The sequence below is a fragment of the Amphiprion ocellaris genome, chromosome 7, assembly GCF_022539595.1.
Source record: "Amphiprion ocellaris isolate individual 3 ecotype Okinawa chromosome 7, ASM2253959v1, whole genome shotgun sequence".
NCBI classification, from domain to species: Eukaryota; Metazoa; Chordata; class Actinopteri; family Pomacentridae; genus Amphiprion; species Amphiprion ocellaris.
This window is the reverse complement of record NC_072772.1, coordinates 29,127,257-29,152,155: the sequence shown is the minus strand read 5'-3', so window position 1 is coordinate 29,152,155 and position 24,899 is coordinate 29,127,257. Positions and strand designations below refer to the sequence as shown.

Sequence of the window (24,899 nt, the reverse complement as noted above, 5' to 3'; positions counted from 1 at the left end):
TTCAACAAGATGCCTTGCTTTCTGGCTATTAGAGTAAACATTTACCTCTTGCAGTTTACAGATAACTTTGCTGCCATTTGAAACAGCTTTCCGTAGTGCAGGACTGATAGGTTCATCTTTTGCCCTTCTTTTCTGTGGTAATTTCAGAGAAACCGAATTCACTACAGCATCCTTACTGTTTTCTCTTTTCCCCAGTTGCATAGACAAGAAAGAGAAATGATGACCTTTGACTGTTGTTGTGTCTGTTAGGTCAGGCATTCTTCACACCATGGGACACATTCCACTCCTGTCGATAAATCTTTTCACAAGAATGAAACTTTGATTTATTTCTGCCATTGTCACAGGGTCTAGAGTCAAAGTGCTCAACAGAGAGTCACAGAGGTTAGTGCTCAGGGTCTCGCAGCAGGATATGATACATTACCCCATTCAGTTCCTGTGTAATGTCCTCTAACACTGCTTTAATGTGCTCATTTGTTGAACATTATGGACATGTTTGAAAGACTAATATCCATGACTATAAATAATACAGTCAATTGAACAATGGCATGTGCAAGACACAAGAACTAATGTAGAATAATGAGCTCCTCATCCCCATAGAACCACTGCCAGTTGGTTCCAACAGTTTGGACCTCATGTAATTAGGTTATTCAACAAATGGTAGGGTACATGTCAATGAAGTGTGAAATATGCTTTTAAAATGTAAATTTGTGCATTATTTGTGCATACGTCTTTAATTAAAACAAAGACATATGAACATATAGAATGTCTGAATGCTTGGAGGTCATATTAGGAAACATTTTGATCTTTGATTTAAAAGACACGTACAAGCATAACTGCACATGCATTATGCATTACGGAAGACCTCCACAGAGGATTTTGAAGCAAAAATTCAGCTGTACAGTTAATATGCTGTATTTTAAAAATGATTGGAGGTGGTTCGAAGTGCACAGAGTGCAAGATTGCCTTTCAGGGAACATGAAAAAGTCTACTGAAATAGAATTTTTCTGCACATTAACCCTAAAACACAAGAACAGATCTTGGTCAGTGAATCATGTTTACTATCGTGTAAATGTTTGTCATTCAAGGATCAATTCAGCCCATGCTTTAGTTGCTGCAGCCACTGATTTGACTTTAATTAATTTTAATTTTCATGTAAAATGTCATGCATTCTGCCATGTGGAAAAAGTGAGTTTTAACTTACTTGTGCAAAAAAAAAAGGATCTCACTGAAAAAAATTGTGTGGATCAGCATTAGTGAAGTTGGAAAAACATCCAGTATGCTCTTGTGAATCTAATAAGAGAGGAGTAAGAGAGATACTGACATCAGCAGACAAATGTCTTGGCTTCCAGCTGGAAAGATGTCTGCAGCTGAGGGATTCTCCAGAGTATGGGATTCACATGAAACTGGTGATGATGGAGCTCTGCTGGCAGCTGATTATCGGTGGGATTTGAGATTAACCATAACACTGTGACATATGTTTTGCTGAAACAATGTCCGACCATCACCAAACCAACAGCAGAAGTTCATACATCCAGCAAGGTCAGTTGGATGTGTCTGCAGATAAGGAGATGATAGATGATCAGCAATTCAACTGGTGTGTGTGATGTTTGCATTCAGTTATAATGATGAAGTTCTCTACTGTGTTCCGGAGGTCATTTAGGCTCAGCACAGTTAGTTCAGTTTGTTTTATAATTTTCATCACTCAATGAGCAACTAACCACAAATTGAGATTAAATGAAACGCCACTGATGGCTGAAAATGGGATTTCAACAGAGCCAGTGAAGCATTGCCGCCAACATCTAAATGACAGAGTGTGAATGCTGCAGAACTGTGGCAAAATATATTAAAGCATTGACTGAAACGTTTTTTGCTTGACTTTCTCGTTTAATAAGTGGGTTACTGTTTGTGGCTTATTTGAAGATCATTTGCTGGTTGGAGATACCCTATAATATCATACCTCAGAACATCAGAGGAGTCTTTAATTACAAGCTCGGAACAAAATAGACTGGGATCATGGAAGAACACAAAAGACTCCAGGGAGAAGTTAGGTGCCAATTTATCTTTGATTTATATTGCCCTTTCTTTTTCCTGTGCCATAATTCATTCGTCTGCCTCAAAGTCACCGTTATTGATGAAGGCTCTCGCTGACACACAAGTGGCGGGTGGCTGGCTACCAGATGAAAGACAGAATGGATGTTCGCCAGGCTGAAGGTCACAAAGGGCAGCTGGACGTTTGGCTGACCTGTGAACCAGGACCTCCCATGTTAGTCCGCACTTTCTGCTTGATTGGATTAGATTAGGTATGCTTTGTACTCCTCTCTGTGTAAATCACACACACGGATGCATGAACTCTCATGAGTAGTGATCATGTATTGTGTGTATAGGTGGGTTTGGGTTGACACTCTTAGGACAGGAAAATCAGTCGGGTCCAGTCTCTTGAAGTTTGCTGTTGCATATTATACAAACAATACAAAGCACAAGACAAACACAACAAAGAGCCTACAGCTTGCGCCCTAATTCAGTGATTTTTCTGAAGGAAGAACAACAAAAACTATACAGAAACAAGGTGGTTTCTGTTTTAATTAGTGTTTGTAGACAGTAAGGTATTGGCTTTGAGATGCAGAAAATAGTTGATATATATTATAAATTCAGTGCTGTAAAAGGATAAGGTTCCCTGTGTTTTAGTTTTCTGATAAGAAATGACTTCCATTATTATTATATGTGTTCTTTGAGTTTGTACTTGAGATGTGGATATCTCATTTTGTGAGGAAACCCTTCCCCTGTTCTCAGAGGGGAACAAAACAGATAAAGGTCTTATCAGCATATATATATTGGCATGGTAAGGCATAATTTAGAAAAGAATCTGCTAGGTGTGGCCTCCATATGCCTCCATATACTGAACATTATCTGTTCTTATCATCATTCTCAATATACATTACAGCTTTATTGATAATACAGTGCTAAGTGGCCTAATGGTTAAGACGTGTATTACTGACTGTAACTGTCGGGGTTCATGGCTCCACTGCCACTATCAAATAAGGAAAAATAATATTATTCTGAAAAACTGACATGCACTAGATTATCGGTAGAATCGACCTACGTTGTTTAAATACACTTAAAAATGGTGAATTCAAAACATTTATTCCTGCTGTGTACACACACATTGTGGTACTTGTGTTAATGTCTTGTTGAAAAGTGGCAGATGGTGGAATTATGCTTAACACAAAATGTAGCAGAGGTGGATGACAATGTCAGTTTCACAGGTATTTGGTCGTAAAGCAAAGTATTGGAAAAATGAAAATTGGTGCTATAGCAAAAAGATCACCAGAGTTAATGTGAGTCATACTGAGGGGGGCTTGAATGTCTGAAGCAAATTGTAGGGCAATACTTCAAATAGCTTGTGAAATATTTGTCTTAAAAATGAATGGTTAGCATTTCGTAATGACCTTTACAGCTCTGCTAATGAGCAGGAATGTGTTTCACCCTGCAGTTTTAAGGATCTCAGTTTGTGGTGTCTGTTTCTGGCACAGTCTCTGGCTGTGACTGAAAGTGTGGAGCAGTTCATTTTTATCATGACAGGCACGGAAGAAAATAAAGTCAGCTTAAACAACCAGTCACATTTTATTTTGTGTGGAACTCTGTAAGTTCATGGCAGTGTAGAGGACAAATTTATCTGAAGACATTATGGTTGACTACATAGAGCATTCAGTACAAACTTTCTGCATTACTGTGTGCTAATTTCACGCCCATGGTCATCATCCAAAATGAGGAAAGTCAATTTGTAGAGAGTAAATGAGAAACTACCCACAATTTCAGACAGCTCAGACGTTTGATATAATAGGGGGAGGTTAACAAAAGCATAATTGACAATGTTCCCAATTATCTCAGTAATCCATCTGGGACCCTGTCAGTATTTTGTAGCCTGCAGTTCACTAATGACACCTGTCACTTAATTTTACCTGCCTTGTTGCTGTTATTGTCATTCTTGTGAGCACGCCTTACTGGATGAAGACCAGGCTTTTAGGTCATCCTGCAGATATGGTGAAAGAAAAACATTCACATTTACAGGATGCTGTGGGGAAAGTTTTTCATTTTGTTTGCCAAGTTTTTGAGATAACTATCACTGAACTATTTGCGATGCTCACAGCATCTAAACACTTCTCAAAAACTCACCAGCTGCATAGCTCTGGGCCCTTTTCTGACTGTTTGGACAATATGCAACAAGAAGTTTCAGCAAAGACTGTTGATGCAGAAAATGGCAGAATAGTTTTTGCTTTTATAATTTGGCTGAATTAACCCTTTAACCTGTATTTGCCATACAAATTAATAACAGACACAAATGAAATGTTCAACTATAATTTGATGTCGCTGATAGTGGAAAGCTTGTAGAGCTTGTTTTCATCACTGAGCTCTTTTCCACCCAAAGCACACAGAAGACATTGTCTCCCACAGCTGGACATGTAATCAATATTGAAGCATGTGTCCAGACACTTGATGATAACAACTCCATCCTTTGCAAGTCTCGTTGCGCAGCAGAAAGCAGGAAATGTAATCAGTGAGCAGATTTGGGCTCGTGAGTAAGTGGTTTCAGCTAGCGTGTGAGGTGAATCTGAGGTGTGTATGAATATACTACAGGGATCATCAGGGGGAAGTCCTGGCCAAAGCTTGCCTTTGTGTAACCCAAACAAATTCTTTATTTTTATTTTATTTTTTTTGCCTTTCAAATAGATGAAATATGTTTGATTCAAACTTGTGTGTGTTCCTTTTAAGAGCTTGCGTGAGTGTAATCTTGTGGAGGACATGTTTACTGTGGAAGCCCTTTTTGCTCTGAGGAACAACTGAAGTGCTCACTGACTACCTTATGTATACTCGGAGGGGAATGTTTGAAATGAATCACATGAAGAAGGGGATTGGACATGTATACAAGATAAAATATAATTACCCTATCACCTAAATATTTTGCTGAGAACTAAATAAATATCCTAGAGAGGAAATGAAACCCGCCTATGGCTTTGGAGACTCAAAAGAATTTGCATTTTTAAAAAAAAAAAAAAAAAAAAAAAAGGTAATGAACCAGAGCCAATATATCAGATGGCAAACATGCAAATATCATGTAGAAAATATATTGAAAATGTCAAATAGAAACTTGGTTCTAACATAAGTGTTGAGGTTTAGGAGGTGACATAGTTTTACAAGAATGTGGAACATCTGCATGAGGAAATATGGAAAATCTTATTATCACATTTTCCAGCAAGTTAAAAATCAGGATAAAAGGTGTAACGATGACAGGCCCCCGGTATCTCTATCCATCTCCATGTGACAGAGCCAGAGTTTTATGTGAAGAACAGCTGGTGTTTGTAGTTGGCAGGAAACTGTTTGGAAAGTTACAGTAAATATTGCGTGTGTGTTTGTGTGCACTCATCTGGTTATCTGTATGCGATTCTTTGTCCACTCAGGATGAATCAGTGTTGAATTGCAATTACGCGACTCAGTGAAACAAAAGAAAGAGATCTAAACAGACACTCAGCTCTACGGTCCGTCTCCACTGCCAGAGCATGTTGTCTTTGTGTGTCCGACCCACGTCTGAACCAGGGATGACTTCCTTCAGCGCTGGGCTCACAGTTAAACAGAGTTTACTGGAGAAACAGCGTGCATGACAGAACCCAGCCTGAGCAGTCTTTGTTTGTTTGCAGTGTTTATCAGTCAGTGACACGGTGTGTTTATGTGCCCTCGCTCACCCTCCATCCCCACCTCTCTCTCCTCTTTCTTGCACTGCAGAGAGCAACATTACAGCGTGATCCAATTCTCTTCCCTCTGGATTGATTTTATCACCACCAAGAGTAGCCGCAAAGCGGTGGCTGCAAGGTTGTTAGGGCTCAGTTGTGTTCATTCTTTTTAATCAGTAGGCTCACACTAACAGGCATATATGTTTAGATGTATGATGAAATTCATCACTATGTCAGAGGACTCTTAGGACACGCAATATCTCTCTGGCTAACAGGGAGAAAATGTTTGGGGTCAGTTGCACATCATGTCAATTGCAAATGAAGTGTGACGTGTTCCTCGGCTAATTTACACGGCAGACCGCTGATTAAAAACTGAGTCAAATGTGATCTGTCAGATAGCTCTGACACGGACTGAAAAAGGCTGCTCAAATGTGTCAGCATACTGTGTAACTGTGCTGTTTTGGTTCATTTTTTGTTATTATCAATATATTGATCCTTTTGCAAGTCAAGTATGACTGGTTTTTTTAATTAGTTTTGACTTTAGGACGGTCAATAAAAATGGTGAATAAGCTGGGTAAGTGTATTTGTTTCAACAAAGCAGCTGAACATCACTTTCTTTAAACTTGCTGTTAACAATCTTTAGTTCAGTAAAAAGCAGTGAAGCCTTTGGCAAGGTTTACAATGAGGCTTTGAATCTTTTTGGACAATGGCTTATGGACAGACAGATTTCTTCACCAAGTAAATATTAAATGAAATGCTGGTGCCACATAATTATGGCTTAAGTTAAATAGTCTCCAGAAAAATCTTTCCTAGAGACAGTCTTTCATCATCATTTTCTGTAACTGCCACAGCTTGGACAACTGAGTAATGAAATGAACTGTCAAACAGTGAAGCCACTGTCTAATGCAATTATTTTAAAAAAAGGTAAGCTCCATGCTTCTGATACAATCATTTTTTACGTTTGACATCACCAAAGAAAGTCGTGCTGCTAAACTTTTTCAAGTAACAAACTTTAGGAAAACGGCTCCTTTGTGCAACAACGCCACTGAAACCATTTGTTCAATCTAAAATGCCATTACTGCAAGCTACATGACAGACTACAAAACATACACAAATGCATTTAGAAGAATTTCTTGTGTTGAAATTCTTCACTCTTGGTTTGCCACAAATATTATATAAGCTTAATATTTCCCTTTAGCAGTTTGTTTGTGAGACTGGACAGGTCTAGACTCTTAACACAAGCAAATAAACACAGCGGTGCAGACTTCCATCTCTGCTTTCTAAACTGTTTCTTTTAATTACTGTTTTCCAGGAAGAAATTACAATGAGAGTATGACTGTCAATAAACATGTCTTTCAAGCTGTGTGACTTTATAATCTCTACTCAAAAATTGACCACTGAGAATTGCCAGTGTTTTCTGGAAGCTGCCTGTCTTGTTATGCTTTTCTCATTTCCTGTCCTCTGAGAGATTAAAGCAGTGGAGAGATGATGGTTTTGTATTTTGTTAGAATTCTTCCTGTACTGTATAGCAAGACCTTCGGAGACCTGAAAGACTGAAGTCCTTGCCACACCACAGGTATGGCTCCCTCTGCTGAGTTACGACACTCGACCAATCCATTCCAGTCTTGTTCCAGCTGCCAACCTCTGGGCCTCTGGGACAATGTTGTAAAGAACACAGAGTGGATGCTGCTTGTATGTTTTGGTCTATATGCCCGTATCAGTGCCCATATGTGTCACATAGTCAGCATCTGTATGTGATTCTGGCTGTAGAGGAGTGTTCTTTATTCTAAATTAAATCCCACTCCAAAGGGCACTAAAGTAGAACAGAAAGATCTGCTGCATGATCAGTCAGTGCAGACTGACAATTCAAATCTGATGTCTCCATTGTAGTGTTCATTATTTGTGATTATATGCTCTGCTTTAAGTTGAACACCGAATGATGAAATTAGCATGTGGTTGCATGGTTCTTGCTTTGAATGTCTCTACTGGAGAATAAAAACCTAAGATAAAGAGTTTACTATCTTCTAGACATATGGGACCCTGCTGGTTCTGTTCTGAACTGCCAGTTTTGATCACAAATTTACTGAAAGACAGCTTGATCACATGAATGTTGCAGTCTGCACTGTGGACTTGGCTCAGATAGGGAAGAGAAACTCCAGCACTGAATAATCTCCATCCACCTCATCAAACAAGCTTGTGGATCTCTGATAACCAGGTCCAAGCTGGATCTGCAACCGCATCTGCACTGTGTTTGTGCATGCCATGCTCAGTGGGCATTCTCCCACCCACTGCAGGCAGCTGTAGCACTAGCCTAGCCCACATCAGTATGCCGGCACCCCCATACTGTGCATGGTTCATATTAGCTGCCCTCCCACCCACCCAAACCCTATGATTCAACGCCTGGTCTGCCTCAGCAGACCGGAGCTCAGCTCAGCTATTGGACGGCTGTGAAAGGGATGACTGGTTGAAACAGAGCCAAGGTAGAGCCTGACAGAGCTGACTTCAGGGGTATCTGATGCGAGGTCACCTCCCCTTGTCTTGTGAGTGTGAATCAACTCAGTAAGCCTCCAGCAACAATTCACCTCTCATGCAAGTCTGGACCCCGGTGGGTCTCATAGGCTTTTTACTGGCTCTACTGGTAACATTTGTGATTGTTTGGGTTGATAAGAGGTTACTTCACATGAGTCGACAGGGAACTTCTGAAGTCGATTTTTACTCTTTGCATTAAGATGATTAAATTATAATGCAAATATACGCCATAACAATACCATCTACAAGGCAGCTAATGGCAAACTATTTTGCAGCCATTGGAAATATTAAACTGAATTGACTCCTTCAACCCACTTTCTTCTTCTAAATGCTCCAACCTCCACATTAAAGAGATTGTTTCTAAAGATGATTTTTCTTCAATGTAGGTAAATCAGGCCAACAGCTTTCACTTTTTTATTTTCTTTCCGTTGGCTAACCAGTGATCAGCATGCAAAAGAAAAAAATGGTAGGTTTGTTTCTCACATTTGACCTCTGGAAAACAAACAGGCCAATGTGTTGAGCAGGAGCCTCTCAGATGGAGCCTCTGTCCTTCCAGGTGTCCAGGGGTTAATGCCACACCAGCAGCACATGTGCACATCCACTGGAGTTTTTGTCATATTTATTTTTCTACCCAGTGTAAAGCCTTCCATTAGAATTATCCTTGATATCACGTGCAAAGAGTTTGTCAGTGGTGACAAAAGCCGCACATAATGGCCACGTCCTTCCCAGCTGTGAGCCCGTACCAAGGCCAGCAACACATTTGACATGCAGTCCTTTCCCACTGTTCTCTATTGACCTTTGCACACGTGGCTTTCAAAATGAAATTTTGCCTTTCACAGGAGTTTTTTATTTTTTTTTTTAACAGGAGTTACAAATCAAACCATTACCTGTTGGGATCATGGCTCATGTCAAATACTCACTGCATTAATACACACCAGTGGGATTCTAAAAAACACCTTAACTTTGTTTTCAAGGTGCTGCAGCCACATTCCTTCTTGATGACCTCGGACCTGCTTGTAGACAGAGTAGTACCATACGCAGAATGTTGTTTTAGAGCAGCTACATGTGCATATCTACCCTACTTTCTTACCTTCGTCAGGTCTTTTTGTCATCATTATTGCAAGAGTTTGTATTTTATTAACCTGCACGGATGATTTAAAAGCTGAAAAATATTATTGCATGTTCAGTCTTGAATCCACCTTCCACTCCATTCAGCTCTATTAGCTCTACCTTTTTTCTTTAGCTGCATAATATCTCTTCTCTCTGCTCAGTTTGCCTTTTTTGGAACCCTTCTCTCCTTAAATGGTTGGATGCTTAATCGCTTCCAGATGCAAGTTCCAGATGAAAGACAGACGCTTCGGTTGTAGAGGAAAGTCTAATGAAAGTTTTTTTAAAAATGCAGGCTACCTAACTTCCAACAACTGAAGTTTCTCACAACTCTTTAATTGCAAACTACAAAGAGTGCCTGCATATATGCTACAAGTATTAGGAGATGAACAGCTTAGATATTATTTAATTGTTTATTAATTTAGACTCTATATTGCTTTTGTTACAAGATTCTTTTTTATATATATATGAAAAAAGCACATATCCATGTTATATGTAGACTAACAGCGGCTTACTTCCAGAAGGTTAATTAAGGAAAATTATGGTAATGAGGCCAAACTCGGAGGTTTAAACACTGTGTTGGAAACTTTAACTGCAGTGCGAATTAACAGGTTGACGTCCGTGACAATATTGGCCAAAAGTAGTGCATTTGTTCTCATAACTTTGACTGTTATGGGATAGCAATTTTACAGTTATTTGTCTTTACTGTAGATTTCAGGTAAAAGCATCAGGGGACGTACAAGGAATCATAGTGACTGCACAGCAACATTCTCCTCTCCTACACTGTGAAATTTTCTTGCCACATTCTTTGTGCTACTTTTCTTTGTGAAGGGACCCTAAAGAAAATGTCTTTGATAACTAACAAATAGTTCGGATTCTGGCTTGATGTTCTTAACTCACAATAATTAACCACCACACTGACCTTCTACTTGCTTCCAATACAAAAACTCTGTTATGATGTTTTACCTATGTTTTTCCAGCAGTGTCGCAGTTATAGTGAGTGATGTATGACAGGAAAGGGGCAGAAACCTTATCCTGTCCCGTGTCTGCACTCCAGCACTGGGTGTCATTATATCCCTGTCTGCTATATTACCTCTCCTCTGTTCCTGTGCCAGATATGTGGACCTTACAGCACACTAACCTGCTGCCCTTAATCCACGTCCTTCACATTTATGCCAGTGCAATACACAGAAAGATTTACAAAAAAAAAAAAGAAAAAAGCTTCAGTTCATGGAACTCTTTGTCTTCTGTTGTCAGGAAGTAGTTTCTTTTATACCCTGAAACAGTTGAGTTCAGTAGAGACAGTAGAAACTGCTGGGAACAAGATTTGGGAAAAATGCTGCAGACCAGTCAAACAAAAGTAGCACAGTTTTTCTATAGGCAGCCAAAAGCTACTTAGACTGGACAACAGAATTGTGTCAAGGCTATATAAGCTTGCAGAATGTCTGGTCAAATCATCACTCCTGCATGGACAGTTGAAACCAGTTGCCACAGTGAAAAGACAGTTCTGAAAGACATGATTTGGCAACTGGTGCAGAACATGATCGTTTTTACTAAAATCAGTGTGATTAAGATGGTTTGTGACCTTGACAGTCATACCTTGTTTCACAGGGACACCTCAATACAGCAGATGTGCTATAATGCACATCTGGACAGATAAAGCACTTGGCAAATCTGCAATAGATTGTTCACATTTAAGTCATGCAGGGACAGAGAAGGAGGTTTTGTAGATTTGAACTGTGATAAGGAATAAAACTCTATATACACTCTGTTGTTCTGTAATAATAAAAGATATGTGGTCGTGCCAATGCCAGTGCATTGTTGCTGAGGAAAAGGGAAATTGAGAGCTGCTGTAAAATATTAATACAAAAGAGTTGTGCTTCAGTAGATTTATTTGAGTGTTTCGTTTGAATGGAACAAAAAGACCTCCTCCTGAACAAAAGAATTTTCCCTTCAAAAGCTGTGTCTTTTAAACATAGCGGTGTTGTGTATTAATCCATCTACCCCAACTGTGGTCTTTTGTCTCACGCTTAGTTCAGGTTGACAGTTTGCTTATTACAAAAATTGGCAAATTATAAGGTGTCTTGGGGTCTGTTAAATTCATTGTGGATGTTAATGGTCCCCAGGGGGTAAACCTGATGTTTTTAATGACCGTTCCTGCTGCACCACCACAAATCCAAACGTTTGTACACAAGAAATCTTTCTACTGTGGTTTAACTTTACATAAATTTTGAACATTCTTGAAATGTGCCGGGATCCAGAGCTTCACCACTCCACCAAGCTGACTTTTCTGTCTGGCATTATGACATGAAACAACAGTTTCCTGGTGGAAGAAGTGATTCATCCAAATACGCAAAACCAGCAATTAGTCAGTCGGTACCATGGGCAGGACTAATGTTGTTGTCTAGTGTTCTCAAGCGGTGTACTGGAATCAAAGAGGAGAATCGGATATGACCACCTTGATGAACACATTTATTTCACATGTATCTCAGCATTACCCAACATTGTAGTTTGTTAATACTTCACTCTGTTCCACTCTCACAACCTGAGCAACATCAGTATATTAGCATGGCTATGCATCAGTGGTTACTTAATATGATATTAGATTCGTGTGAATACGTTGATTTCTAGTGATTAGTTAAGGGAAATGAAATGCCTTCCCCCATGGAAATCAGTTAGAGAGGAGGTAATGTCAGACTGAGGAGTGAAATGAGTGGATAATTCCATGTGATATCAAGCAAACTCTAAACTGCAGGAAAACACAGAACCTCAGATCCTCTTTTAAAACAAACAAAGCGAAAATAATTCTCAAGACCTCATACATCATGTTCATGCAATGTTCCTTGCAGTATATCATAGCATAGTGTTTCAACCTGATAGTGGGGCCTTCGGGACTCCACAGTTTGTGCTCTGACTTGCTCATACCTTGTAGACCCGCTCTGTGTACATATGTCAACTGGCTGCAGAACGCAGCAAGACGGCTTGGATGATACTTGAACATATTTCATGTTTCAACCTCAACATCTTTTGAAATTTCATTACTTTTATCACACTTACACAGAGCAGCCAGACATCACAGGCCACAGTTTGGCAGTATTTAATGTCACCATTTCGTAGACCTTACACATGCCTCAAACTATGCTGTGAAGATTTCAGCTTTTTGTCTCCTGAGTAACCACCCAAATCTTTTACATATGGTTGGTCCGTGTCCAGACAATACTGTCTGTGCGGCAAATGTTTGGAGTTTTGATATATTCGTCAACAATGTGTGGGCTTCTTCCTTCCACTGGGCCGGTGTGGTCTCTGTCTGTGTCTTTGGTGTGGTGGTGGACATGTTACAAAGTCTCTGACCTGCCTATCTGCTACTTTAGCGAGTAGTGAAAGAGGCCTTTAGGAGGTCTCCACCTCGTTTTCCTCGTCTCTGCTCTCCTCAGAAGTGATGCCAGGACAATAGAGAGAGAGCAGTTTGCACGGCTTCACACCAGCTGTGAAAGCTCAAAGTATTTCTCAGTCCAGATTTCTACAACTCGCCCACTCGTTTGATTTCTTTGAGCCTACAAGTTCCTCTTTGCCTCTACTGTCTTTTAATGATCTGCATGTCGCTTCATCAGTCTGTCTCTGTAACTGTTTAGAATATTATGTTTGATATTGATTATTTAGAATTGTTGAATTAATATTTGCAAAGTTGTTACTTTTAGGTAAAAAAGTCATGATATTGCTCCAAAATTGTGACATCAGTACAATTAAAGCTACCGATCATAATAACGGAAGGCTTTACCTTTTATAAATCTCCACCAGTCATTAAACAAGGTCCCTTTTATTCTTGAACTCAAGGGATAAAAACATGTTCTTGTTCAACATCCACACTGGTCTCTGTAATTTAATCACTTCTTTAAACCCACATCAGCTGTCTGGCCAGCATATGGAAGTAACAGCACTTTCCAACTAAGATAAAAGCAAGTTCAGTCATAAATTTGAGCTTAAAAGATTTTAAAAATTCTTTGTGCCACAAAGTTGCATTTTGTTTGATTTGCACCAGTCACAGTAGCCACTGCTGCACATCCATCTGTGCTCGGTTTGTTTGCGAAGAAACTACATGAAATGTTTTGATTCTGATGTCGTCAGAGTCCAGAATTAACTCGGTCTTGCTCTCTTGCTCCTCAGGCATCATGAGACTGTAATGAGCAATCACTTTATCCCTGGTGTTTGTACATTTGTGTCTCTGCTTACGCATCTAAGGTACACTCACTGGACATATGCACGCAGAGTTTGATTGATGCGTGTGATAATTTCCCAGTTGGCAAACATTTACGTGCTCACTCCGTCATTTGTGGCCTGTTTGGATTGGCCGAGGTGCGGCCCTGATTCGCTGGTTTCACTGAGAACTACGTGAGATGGATTTGTTTGACTGGGCACAGTAAAATACGAGGAGCATGATTAGAAACTACATTGCCTTTCATTTCACCTCTTGTTGAGCTCAATGGTTTCGGCTTTGCAGCGTTCAGCTACTCACAGGTTTATGCACTGCTTCTTTCCACAGTGGGGCTTTTTCACATGACTGCACAGTGAAGGTGTAGCAAGGGGCAGTAGCTGGGGCAAATAAGGTCACACTGACAGAACAAGAACTAGAAAATCACTTAGATAATTCGTTTACTCTAATTCTAATGGACCTTTTGGGGAAAATCACATCTGAAAATAGAAACACCTTGTCCTTTTCCAGCCCTAGCTCTTTCTCAGACCACAGGGTGAGAACATTAGATGGGCCAGAACACTTTGGAGCATCCAAAATCCTCAGGATCATTATTCCATTTAGACATATTATACATAAACATACAAAGACATGTTCGCTTGATTGGACAGTCAGCCAGTCAGTAAGTCTCTTTTGGAAGGCTCATGGAATCTGATGGGAGAACCACGAAGTGCCCCAGTTATCTTTGGATTTCCCCAGCTTGTTTTACTAAGGACTCAGCCAAACGTTGCCTTTCCCCTGCTGATAAGACAGCTCCCATCATGCCTCACTCACACACATGAAGTGTAGGGAGAATACTGCTGGCTGCTGCTGATGATCTAAGATTACTTTTGCTTTTGAACTTTCAATCCAATAAAAATAGAGTTTTTGTAATACCTATACACTGCATAGGAAAGACTGAAAAGTCAGTGGGAAAGCGAAACAGAGGCCCCTCGTATCCATGTCAAGATGGATACGACAAAGTGGTGAGTGTTATTTTTCTACCCCCTGCTGGGCTGAGAATTCCTACATACACTATATCTGGCACATCTTAAATAACATTTCTAGTTATCAATATTTTTAAATTTACAGTATGCATATGTAATTGAGGTTTTGCCCTTCATCTACAGTCTACATGTGAGTACAAGTATTAATTAAAACACCAAAAATTAAACAAAAACCATGTGAAAGGAACAGAAACAAATATTTAAGTGTCTGTTGAAAGGATTGAGATGGATGACTCCTTGCTGTGAGAGAATTCTGAAGTGCAGCATTATGCAACATCCCAAGCAAGCTTCAGTTCATCACCATATTCAAGGACTTCGTGAGAAACTTGTCTCACCCACTGAGATTTACGCTTACGGTGTAATTGATTTATCCAAAAATGTTCTTTAATCCAACTTTTATGGCAGGAATATTGGTGCCAGACGCCACAGTTTGTTAGGTTGTCCTCATCTGTCGGGGTTTATGGTTTGTGGTTTGGCTAATTGTTCTGCTCATTTTTCATTTGCATATTGCCTCCTGTGTCATTTCATACGGGTGGCTGGCAAATTATAATCTCCTGGACAGACAGGCCTCCGTGTTCCAGCAAGATGACACTAATATGCTGCTATTAACCTTCACTGTACGTAAGAGATCTCTGCAATCTCTGCAGATTCCAAAATACGCTGATTGCTTCAGGCCTTCTGCTAGTGGTTTATGTAAATGTGATTATGTGGTTTATTATCTTACAGTTTATTCCCAAAAACAATCATACACTTAACTCATGGAACATATTGCTTTCAAATCGCACATGGCTCCAAACATGTTCCCCACTTTATGTACACTTGAAGCACTGAGTGAAGTGTAATTATTACAGCGCTGGATCCTCCTCGTGTAAATTAATTTCATCTCTGAAGTCACCGTCTCTTGTGAACTTGTTATTAACGGAAAAGCTCAGTATCTCTGTAGCACACAGTGTACCACTGTGCTTAAACTCAAAGGGCGCCCTCAATTCATTGCGAATTTTGTGCTCAGTCTGAAGAGAACAGAGTGAAAAGAGCTTCAACTCCCACCCCACCAAAAGTAACTTTACATTTTTTTTTTCGTTTTTCTTTCTTTTTTCTCTGCCAAGGCAAGAACCAAGGCATGTTTTCAATGCAGGCTGATTTTGCTGTCTGTTTATTTGTCAGTCTGCAAGATATTATGCAAATACAATCAGGCAAATTTTGTGAAAGTTGGTGGGCAAAAGAAAAACCATCAAATTTTGATGCAAATCACGACCACTTTCTGTAAAATTACATGATAGGACATTGGTGCTGGTGGAGGATAATGTTCTCTGAGTGCCCTTTTATGTTTTTTCCATTTTCACGTTTATATACCATAAATGTATTTTTAAGCTGTCTGCATGTGATGTTTATGCACTGCATCTGGATGTATTTTGAAATACATTTTTATGGTTTGTGGCTAAAATGGATAGCAACATGGAGTCTGCTCAAATATCCTGTACATTCAGTACCACAAATGGGTCAGTCACAAAAGAAGAAATATGTTCTGACAGATGTTAGGACATATTTGCTGCATGTCTACAGGCATTTTTAATCAATTTTGCTTTTATGTTTTTCACAAGACTCAGGTTTTCATGTTCAAATGCTCCTTCAGCATTTCCTCCAGCTGACGCTCATCACACAACTGTGGATAAAACAAGCATATAAAGCTATGGGGTTGTTCTAAATAACTTGCCCTCCTGCAAAATGATAAAGTATTACAGTAAGCTGTAGTCTCTGCACGTTAAAGGTTGGAGTTGCTTCCTTGTATTGCTCTTGGTTTCCCCTTTCCTCGTGTGGTTTATTATTCTTCTCCTTGGCTTGCATCTCCGCCAGCTTTACAACTCTCTCACTCCTACACACCACTCACCCTCTGTTAGGAGTTACGGTGCGGAGTGTGGGGCATGCTCTGTGATGAGTCCCCCGTCTGCCATCTGCTCAGAACAGAGACGGAGGCTTACTGCAGCCAAAGCTCCATCACCTCGAATGAGTGATTTCCATCTACTCTCAGTCATACCAATGGCATCCTCAAAAAAAGTCAGCATTTGACGATAAGCATGGTTGCTTTATTTTTCTTGGCAATGTTCCTGATGACTGCTCCGTTTTACACAGAGGAGGCTCCCTGCTGTTGAGTGTTGGCGCTCCAGAGCAGGATTTGAGTTTCTATTTTCTTTCAATTAGTGTTTTGCTAAAAACTATTCATTTATACAACAAGGATGGATGGAGAAATCTAATCAACTTGTGAGGTTTAACCCTACCGTAATCTGCGATCTAGAGCCAACACTTGCAAACAATTATGCCGCTGGTACCCAGGGGCCCGATCTGATTGGTCTGTTTGCTTTGTGCTGTCTTGGGAGATCCTACAGTAATTGAGTCGGCTCCTTGGCTGATGGCTTCTGAGCCGCTTTTATAGCTCCGGTGGTTCTGTTCCTCTCTGGATGTGCAGCATTATTAAAAGCAGACCGCAAGCGGGACATTACATTAGGGTATTATACGCTGCACTGAAGCGTACTGTGTGGTATCCCACTGTTGCCCAGCCGTCCCTGTCACTGTCCTTTTCAGACAGACACCACTCCTGAAGCAGGCGGTTTTTCCTGCTGGCAGTCCTCCCAAAGCCTGTAGAAGTCATCCTCCTTCCTGCCACCCCCCTTTCATTCCCTCAGAGGCCCTTTCTGCCAAAGGGCCTGTTTGGCTCATGTTCTGGCTCAGATAAACAACAAAGAACGGGTCCAAAGCTGCTTTCTGAGGCACCTGGTGTGGTGCTCTTGTTTCAGTTTGTGGATTGCCATCATTCTTACATCCATTTAATAGAATTTAGATCTGATCTGCTGTGGCTTTAGAGCAGTATCGCTAAGTATGGAAACTGCTAAGTTAATCCAGTAAGATATTTCTCTTCCAACTTAATAAATTTTAATTGGAATGCGCAATGTTGGAATGTTTAACCAATAGCATGTTTTCTTCTCTGTAGGTGACTGCGACAGATGCAGACGGCGGCTCCTTTGGCTCAATTACCTACTCCCTTGGCTCTGGCATTAACAGCGCTGTTCCCTCTCAGTTCACAATTGGCAAGGAGACGGGCCAGATCTGCACTAGTGCTGCACTAGACAGAGATCAAGGGCCAGCCAGCTTCGACTTTACTGTTACTGCAGTGGATGGGGTAAGCCATTGCCTTTTGAAATCATGCTTAATATGAATCCATTGAGCCACAGTGTAATCCTATAAACACAGCAGCCATGCTTTTTTACAGACAGGGAGCAAAGACATGGCCAACTGTGCAAAAGACTTTGAATAGCTCTCCATGGTAGGTAGACATGCTCAGAAGTTAGTGTTGCACAATGGTCTCTTAATGCCAAAAAATACTTACGCATAAAAGGTTAAAAATGAAAGAAAATTACTGTGGGCATGTTAAAGCAATCAGATGGAGAAATACCTCAACTGTCAGGCAGTAATATTTTAACAAGTTGGACTGCCGCCTCCCTCCTTTTTTGCCACCTGGTCCAAATGAAAAGCCTGCACTGTATTTTCTGCAGAGGAAAAGCCTATGAAACAGCCTTGGGTTGCAGCGAGCCCTCTCACCCTCCATGGGTCATGACATATCGCTCCTTCCCAAGGGAAACTATCAATCTGTGTCCCTGCACGAACCTGCTGGGACTATATTTTAAAGGCTACGCCGTATATCGAAATTTTAACTGGGTTTACTGCTGGTTTTTACTTCCATCGTTAATGTGCTGTACGTGCACCATTAATGTGGCCTAAATCCTGCTTTCAGGTGTGTTTTTTCTCGTCATGATTTAATGTATGTGAAGGTATAACAAAAGAGCTTTTTGTTTCCTCTGCAGGGTGGACTGAGCTCAGTAGCCTATGTAAAGGTAGATCTGGCCGACATTAATGATAACAGACCCGCTTTCTACCCACTCAGCTATGCTGTTAGTTTGAGCACACAGAGTGCTCCTGGGACATCTGTTGTCAGAGTGACTGCCTATGACCCGGACTCAGGCGAGAATGGCAGAATTACATACACAACAGTACCTGGAGGGGCCTCCCCATACTTTACCCTCAACAAAGACACAGGTTGGTGTCCTGTTACCGAAGAACTTGCATTTCTGGAATAGTTTATAATGTTGTGGGATGTTAAAATGTCTTGTTCATACCTTGTCCTTTAACCTTTTTGTAGGTGTGATCTCCCTGTCTCGGTCTGTCTATGGGAAGGCCAACTCTGTGATTCCCATGGTTATCTCTGCTCAGGATGGTGGTGGTCTGGTTGCCCTCGTCAATGCCAGAGTCAACATCAGCGTGGTGGCAGGGCTGGTGGCGCCGCCTGTGTTTGAACAGACTCAGTACTACTTCACTGTATCAGAGGATGTCCTGCGGGGAACAGTTGTAGGCACTGTCCAGGCCAGCAGCAAAACAGGTGGGGATTATAGTCACATGCCCTTTCTTTTAACTTGTCTCTCACTCACTTGCTCACTCACTCTCTCAATATATATACTCAGTTGTGCTGGAAAATAAATCCTTCTTATCTCGCATTCAGCATATACACACATATAAATCTTAAATTAGATCAAATAAAATTCCATTGAAATTGACAAGTTCCACCTATGGAGTGTACGTAAGCTTTTAGCCAGGAAAGAGTTTTAATGCCTTTCTCTCTTTGCAGGCACCCCTAGAGATATTTCTTACACCATCAGCTCTGGGGACCCTGCAGGCTATTTCACAGTAGATCCTGACACTGGGGCCTTGAGAACCAGTCTGCCCCTGGATCACGAAGCCCAGTCAGCTCTTGATTTGGAGGTGCAGGCCCGTAGTGGCAACCCCCCTGCCTTTGGCCAGACCCGTGTTCACATTACCATTGCAGACATCAACGATAACCCTCCTGTTTTTCTGCCTTCGTCGTCAGAGTCCCTGCTGCTGCCAGAGCATACAGAAATGGGCACAGTGATATATCGCATCCAAGCTGAGGACAGAGACTCAGGAGTTAATGGACAGCTCTCCTTTGACCTTTCTTCTCCGAGTGCCAGCCAGAGGATTTTCAGTATAGAGCGTAGCAGTGGAGAAGTTCGATTAGTGGGGAGCCTCAGCTATGAAAATACGCCCCGTTATGACCTCCAGGTGATTGCCAAAGATAGCGGAGTACCCCAGCTTAGCGCCACCTTCATGCTTGTGGTTCATGTCCAGGCAGAGAATGACCAGGGACCTGTGTTTGATACCCTCACCTATCGAGTAGAACTAAAAGAAGGAACTCCCATAGGCACACGCTTCCTGCAGGTCAGGGCTTTGAACAGAGAAACCCCCGGCTCAGGTCACTTCAGTCCCCTGGCGTATTACCTGCGTCCAGACGGAGATGCAGCAGGGTTTGGCATTGCTGCAGAGAGTGGCTGGCTGTTTGTGAAGAGTGCCCTGGACAGGGAAGTCAAGGACATGTATCTTTTAACGGTTCTGGCCAGTGCAGGTCATGGACAGCTAAAGAAGACAGGCAGTGCCACAGTGCGGATATCGGTGACCGATGAGAATGACAACTCTCCCCGGCTCGCACAGGAGAGAGTCTTCCTGGCTGTCAGAGAGAACCTGCCTCCAGGAACAGGCTTCGGTCATGTGCTGGCTTCAGACCGAGACAGTGGCTCCAACGGACGCCTCAGCTACCGTTTCCTGCACCCAGACCGCCACTTCCAGATAAACACCCACACAGGTGATTGAAAATTATATGTACAGATCTTAGTGACAGATGAGTTTTATAATAACAATGTGGATTTCTTAGGTTTAGGTGACTAGACACCCAATTAAAATCAGTGTATACAATCAAAAAAGCTGCAAGCACAAAGATGTGTTCAGACATTTTAGAGAGATGCTTAAAGAATAGAGCAGGCACGAAAAAATAAAAGGGCAGACTGTTTTTTTTAGCTGACTGTAATGTCATTTTTAATAAGGCTGCAGTTGACAGGGAAGAAAGAAAGGCACCACTGCTGATGTTAATTGTCGAAACTTGGATGTCTTCAGGATAATGTGAAATATATGTCTTTACAGGTACTGAAACTTGCCTGACCCAAAATTCTAAATGGAATCTATTGTATCTATATTTGCCTGTAGATTGAGTTAAAACTAAAACTAAACAGAAATATCCTAACAAGCAGTCCCTTCTTTAATGAGTCAAAAATCTGAGATGTGAAAAACCAGCAGAGATTTCACTTGAAGCATATTTTCTGTGTCATGGAAAGTTGAAATTACTTGTGGAAAAAACACACAGTCAATGTTTAGTCAATTCAGAGTCATGTCTAAAAGATGAGAGACTACAGTTGCCCCTTCCCTGCTGTCATAAATTAGTCAGATGATGGTGACAGCAGCACTAAGCATCTTGCTGGGCTCTAATTGGCCCGCTGAGCCTGTTAGTCTATGGGTGGAGACTCCGGCTCTGTTTTGTGATCAGTTTCTGGCTGAGTTGTGAGTCTCTAAAGCATCTGCCAGCCGTCCAAAATTTGTGTGTGTGCACATGTTCTTGTAGATCTGCACACTGTGCATGTCTATTACTTGTGTGTCATTGATCAAAGTCTCCTGGCTCTTAAGTGTCTCATCATTATTCCAGTGAACTTGTGCCTCTGCATAAAATCCCTCTCATCCATCCACGTCTTTCCCTCAGGTGAGATCAGTACAAGGATGACTCTGGACAGAGAGCAGCAGTCGGGTTACCAGCTGGTGGTGGTGGTGCAGGATGGAGGCTCTCCCACTCGTAGTGCCACAGGCACAGCTTTCATCACTGTTCTGGACGATAATGACAACGACCCTGTTTTTAGCCACAGCCAGTCAGGCAAGAACATCATCATACAGGTAAAGCCTCAAGACCGAAAACATAGATAGGCAGAAAATGAAATGTTTTCATGTCTGTAGTGACATCTGGTTGTTTTTAAACCCATAGGTGACAGAAGGCCAGTCTTCTGGTGCCGTACTGGGCACACTGCAAGCCAAAGATCCCGATGAAGGGGAGAATGGCACCGTTATATACTCTTTGTCAGGTAAATTACACCCCAGCACTAAAGAAGGTACACATTGGTCAAAATGATCATTGACAGATTTATTTTGTGTTCTAAAATGAGTTACATTTAGTGGTTCAAGAAAGTTACAGTTCTTATTGAGGTTTCCTAATAATAAATTAAAGGAACAATGCATATGAAAACACCTGAAGAAAGATATATTTTTAACCATGAGTGAGTGCTTTTTTGGGGCTTTTATTGCTCTTGTTTTTGATGACTGTTTTATATTCTTGTCTTTACATTAGGCCCTTAGTAACAGCATTTACAGAGTACTCTATAACCAACATAGATAATTATTGATGTCTATGCATGTAAATAAAATAAACAAAGGGCACTATAGCTGAGTTAATTAGTCACATCTATTATATATGGGTTTGTGTGTTCACATGTAGCCCTCCTATACTGTAAACTCCACTTAAAGTTTGGACTCTCTGTATCTTCTAGGTCCCAGGGCTGAGCGTTTCTCTTTGAACACAAACACTGGTGAGCTGCGTTCATCATCCCCTCTGAGCCACTCGGAGCGGGCCGAGTACTCTCTGATGGTGACAGCCACTGACAGAGGACTGCCCCCTCGCAGCACCTCCTGCTCCCTCACTATTCAGGTCAGACTTCTACTGGAGCCCAGCCAGCACAAACACCCTCACCACTCACCTATTTAATATCAAAGAATAGACTGTAGGGCTGAGAGGATGTCTCTGGGCCCCTCAGACTAGCTGCAGACATATCAGCCTCACTTCTGACAAGGTCCCCTCCCATCCCCTCCCTTTTCTTCCCCTGTGAATTTTCAAAAGGGAAATTTCTATCTGAAATGGAAAAGTGGGCCTGAATCAAATACTCCCAGCTGGCTTGTGATGAGGGCCAGCTGTAGACTGCTCTGATCAAGGTCATACTCAATGACTTCAACACTTTTTTAATACAGTAGCCCTTTTTGCAAAAAGCAGGAGGGCTACACACTCCACGTAAAACACAGAATTGAGGGTAATTCAAGTTAATATTCAATATAGAACAGAAATGGACACAATGGAAGAATCCTGGAAGGAACGTAGATTTATAGGTTCCAGGAAAATGGAGCTGCCATATAAACAGCTCCAGTAAGCACCAGTTCACTTTTTCCTCCTTTCCAATAACAAAAAATGAAAGTCAGAATTATTAGTTAATTGGATTAAACAGTGCAGTGTTGTTCTTGCCTGGTGACGTATTGATGTAATTTCCTTTAATCATCTTTTCAGACTGATTTTTTAAATCCATCAATGATAGGATGGGACTATACCAATTTATTTTTGGAACACTCCTTTTCCATCTAATGTGGAACCAATTTGCAGCTTGTCAACAAACGCAGCATAATTTTTTGAGTGCCTACTTACTGTGGGAACTGTGCTGTAGGATACAGTATTGAATATCCAGATCAACACATCAGGTTACAAAACCCTGTCAGTAATTTTGCAGAAAATTTGATCAATGAAGCCTCTTCATCTCTCGCTCCCCTTGACAGCTGCATGAAATTTTTCAGTACAAGCTTGTCTCAAAGGAAAAAACATGTTTTATTAAACCAATGTGTCATATGCTCTTTTAATACAAATGAAAGTAGTAATAATGTAATCTTTGAAGAGAAAATCAAACTAAGTGCAAAACTATACACAATACAGGAATATGTCCAAGTGTTACATTTAAACCCTCTCACCATTTCCTCCTCTGATTGTGTTACTTTTATCATCTATTATTTTTCCTGGCAGCAGCATGAGTATCAGAGTAAGTGTGATTAATGTTAGCAGCCGTGTTATTCAAGTCTATAAAACCTCTTGTAACTGGTTTCATTTATTCCCACTGAACACATACTGCACAAGTGAGTGCAGTGGACAAAATCTGTTTTTACTTGGCTTAACATCCATGAAATATTTTCATTCTGTATTGAAAACTGTAAACTTATGCTGAATGCCAAGCGTCGCATCTAAAAGAAACATTAGATCTACATCTCCATGTTGCTCTGCCCCTCACTACAAATACCATGTGCTTCTTTATTGCAGGTTATCAGCATTAATAGACCTATTACTAAGGCCAATTCACTCTCCATATCTTTCAACTCCGTGGAGGAGGCCAAACCTGGATCCGTTATTGGTTCCGTTCGGCTCCACAACAGAGGAACCTTAGAAGACGGGGAGGTGACCTACACAGTGGTGGGAGGTGCAGATCGAGATGGGACCTTTGTTGTGGACCGTCTGACTGGTGACGTGTACCTGGCTCGTGCTCTTGACTATGAACGCGACGCTCGCTACAGCCTGCAAATTGAGGTGGATGACTTCTCTCAAGCCCCTCCCAGCAGCACCCTAGTCCACCTGGACATTGATGTAGAAGACAGCAATGACCACACCCCTGAGTTCCCTGAAGACCCCATCACCGTTGTCATCTCTGAGAGCATGGAGCCTGGCTCGTCCGTGTACACTTTCCAGGCCACAGATAAGGATGGCAGTGGGCCTAACAGCGAGCTAGTGTATTCTGTTCTCCATCAGTGGCCAAACACCCCTGGCCTATTAGCCCTCGAGCCCTCCACTGGGATTCTGTCCTTGGGCCAGAAGCTGGATTATGAGGTCACCAAAAACCTGATCCTGGTTGTTAAAGCAACAGATTCTGCCCTCGACGCCAGCCAGAGGCGCTGGAGTTCTGTCACAGCGAGAGTGTATGTAACTGATGAGAACGACAATCCACCGGTGTTCATATCGCCAACAGCTGTCAGTGTGATGGAGGACCAGCCAGTGGGCTTTGTGGCTTTGTATGTGATGGCCAGAGATGCCGATCAAGGGGAGAATGGAAGAGTATCCTACAGAATCCAGTCAGGCAACAGTGCAGGGACATTCAGCCTCAACCCAAACACTGGTAAGTGTAGTGGATGTGTTTGTTGCAAAACTGACGTACATGCTGTCAACCAGTTTGCATCATTGCCAACAATACTTAGCTATAGAGCACCTCATTTTAAAAATAATGGAATTCTAAAAGTCTAATTAGATAATTTTTCCACAATCATTCATGATGTGTCTGGTGATACATTTAGCATAAGGATGCTTCTGAGGAAAGTATTTGGATGAAAATGAGGATGTCCTGGATGATTGTGTATTAAGTGTGTGTGCATAAAGTAAAGTTTACTTTTGCCCTTTGTTGAAGCCAGAGATGGCATATCTTTATGTCTGTCCCTGAGAAGAATGGAAGTAATTATATTCAATATGGATAAAGCCCATGTTAGCATCAGAAATCAATATTTTTAAGACTG

General features: G+C 41.3%; 1 protein-coding gene across 1 annotated transcript in view; it reads left to right on the top strand.

Moving 5' to 3' along the window:
• Window positions 1–24,899, top strand: part of LOC111563666 (protocadherin-16-like) — a 77,631-nt gene that overhangs the window by 40,907 nt on the left and 11,825 nt on the right. Inside the window, exons 3-10 of the mRNA XM_023262843.3 lie at window positions 17,584–17,772; window positions 18,455–18,686; window positions 18,790–19,026; window positions 19,273–20,301; window positions 21,247–21,434; window positions 21,523–21,619; window positions 22,082–22,239; window positions 23,662–24,508. Coding sequence (XP_023118611.2) covers window positions 17,584–17,772; window positions 18,455–18,686; window positions 18,790–19,026; window positions 19,273–20,301; window positions 21,247–21,434; window positions 21,523–21,619; window positions 22,082–22,239; window positions 23,662–24,508 — 2,977 coding nt within the window. The remainder of the gene's footprint in view (window positions 1–17,583; window positions 17,773–18,454; window positions 18,687–18,789; window positions 19,027–19,272; window positions 20,302–21,246; window positions 21,435–21,522; window positions 21,620–22,081; window positions 22,240–23,661; window positions 24,509–24,899) is intronic.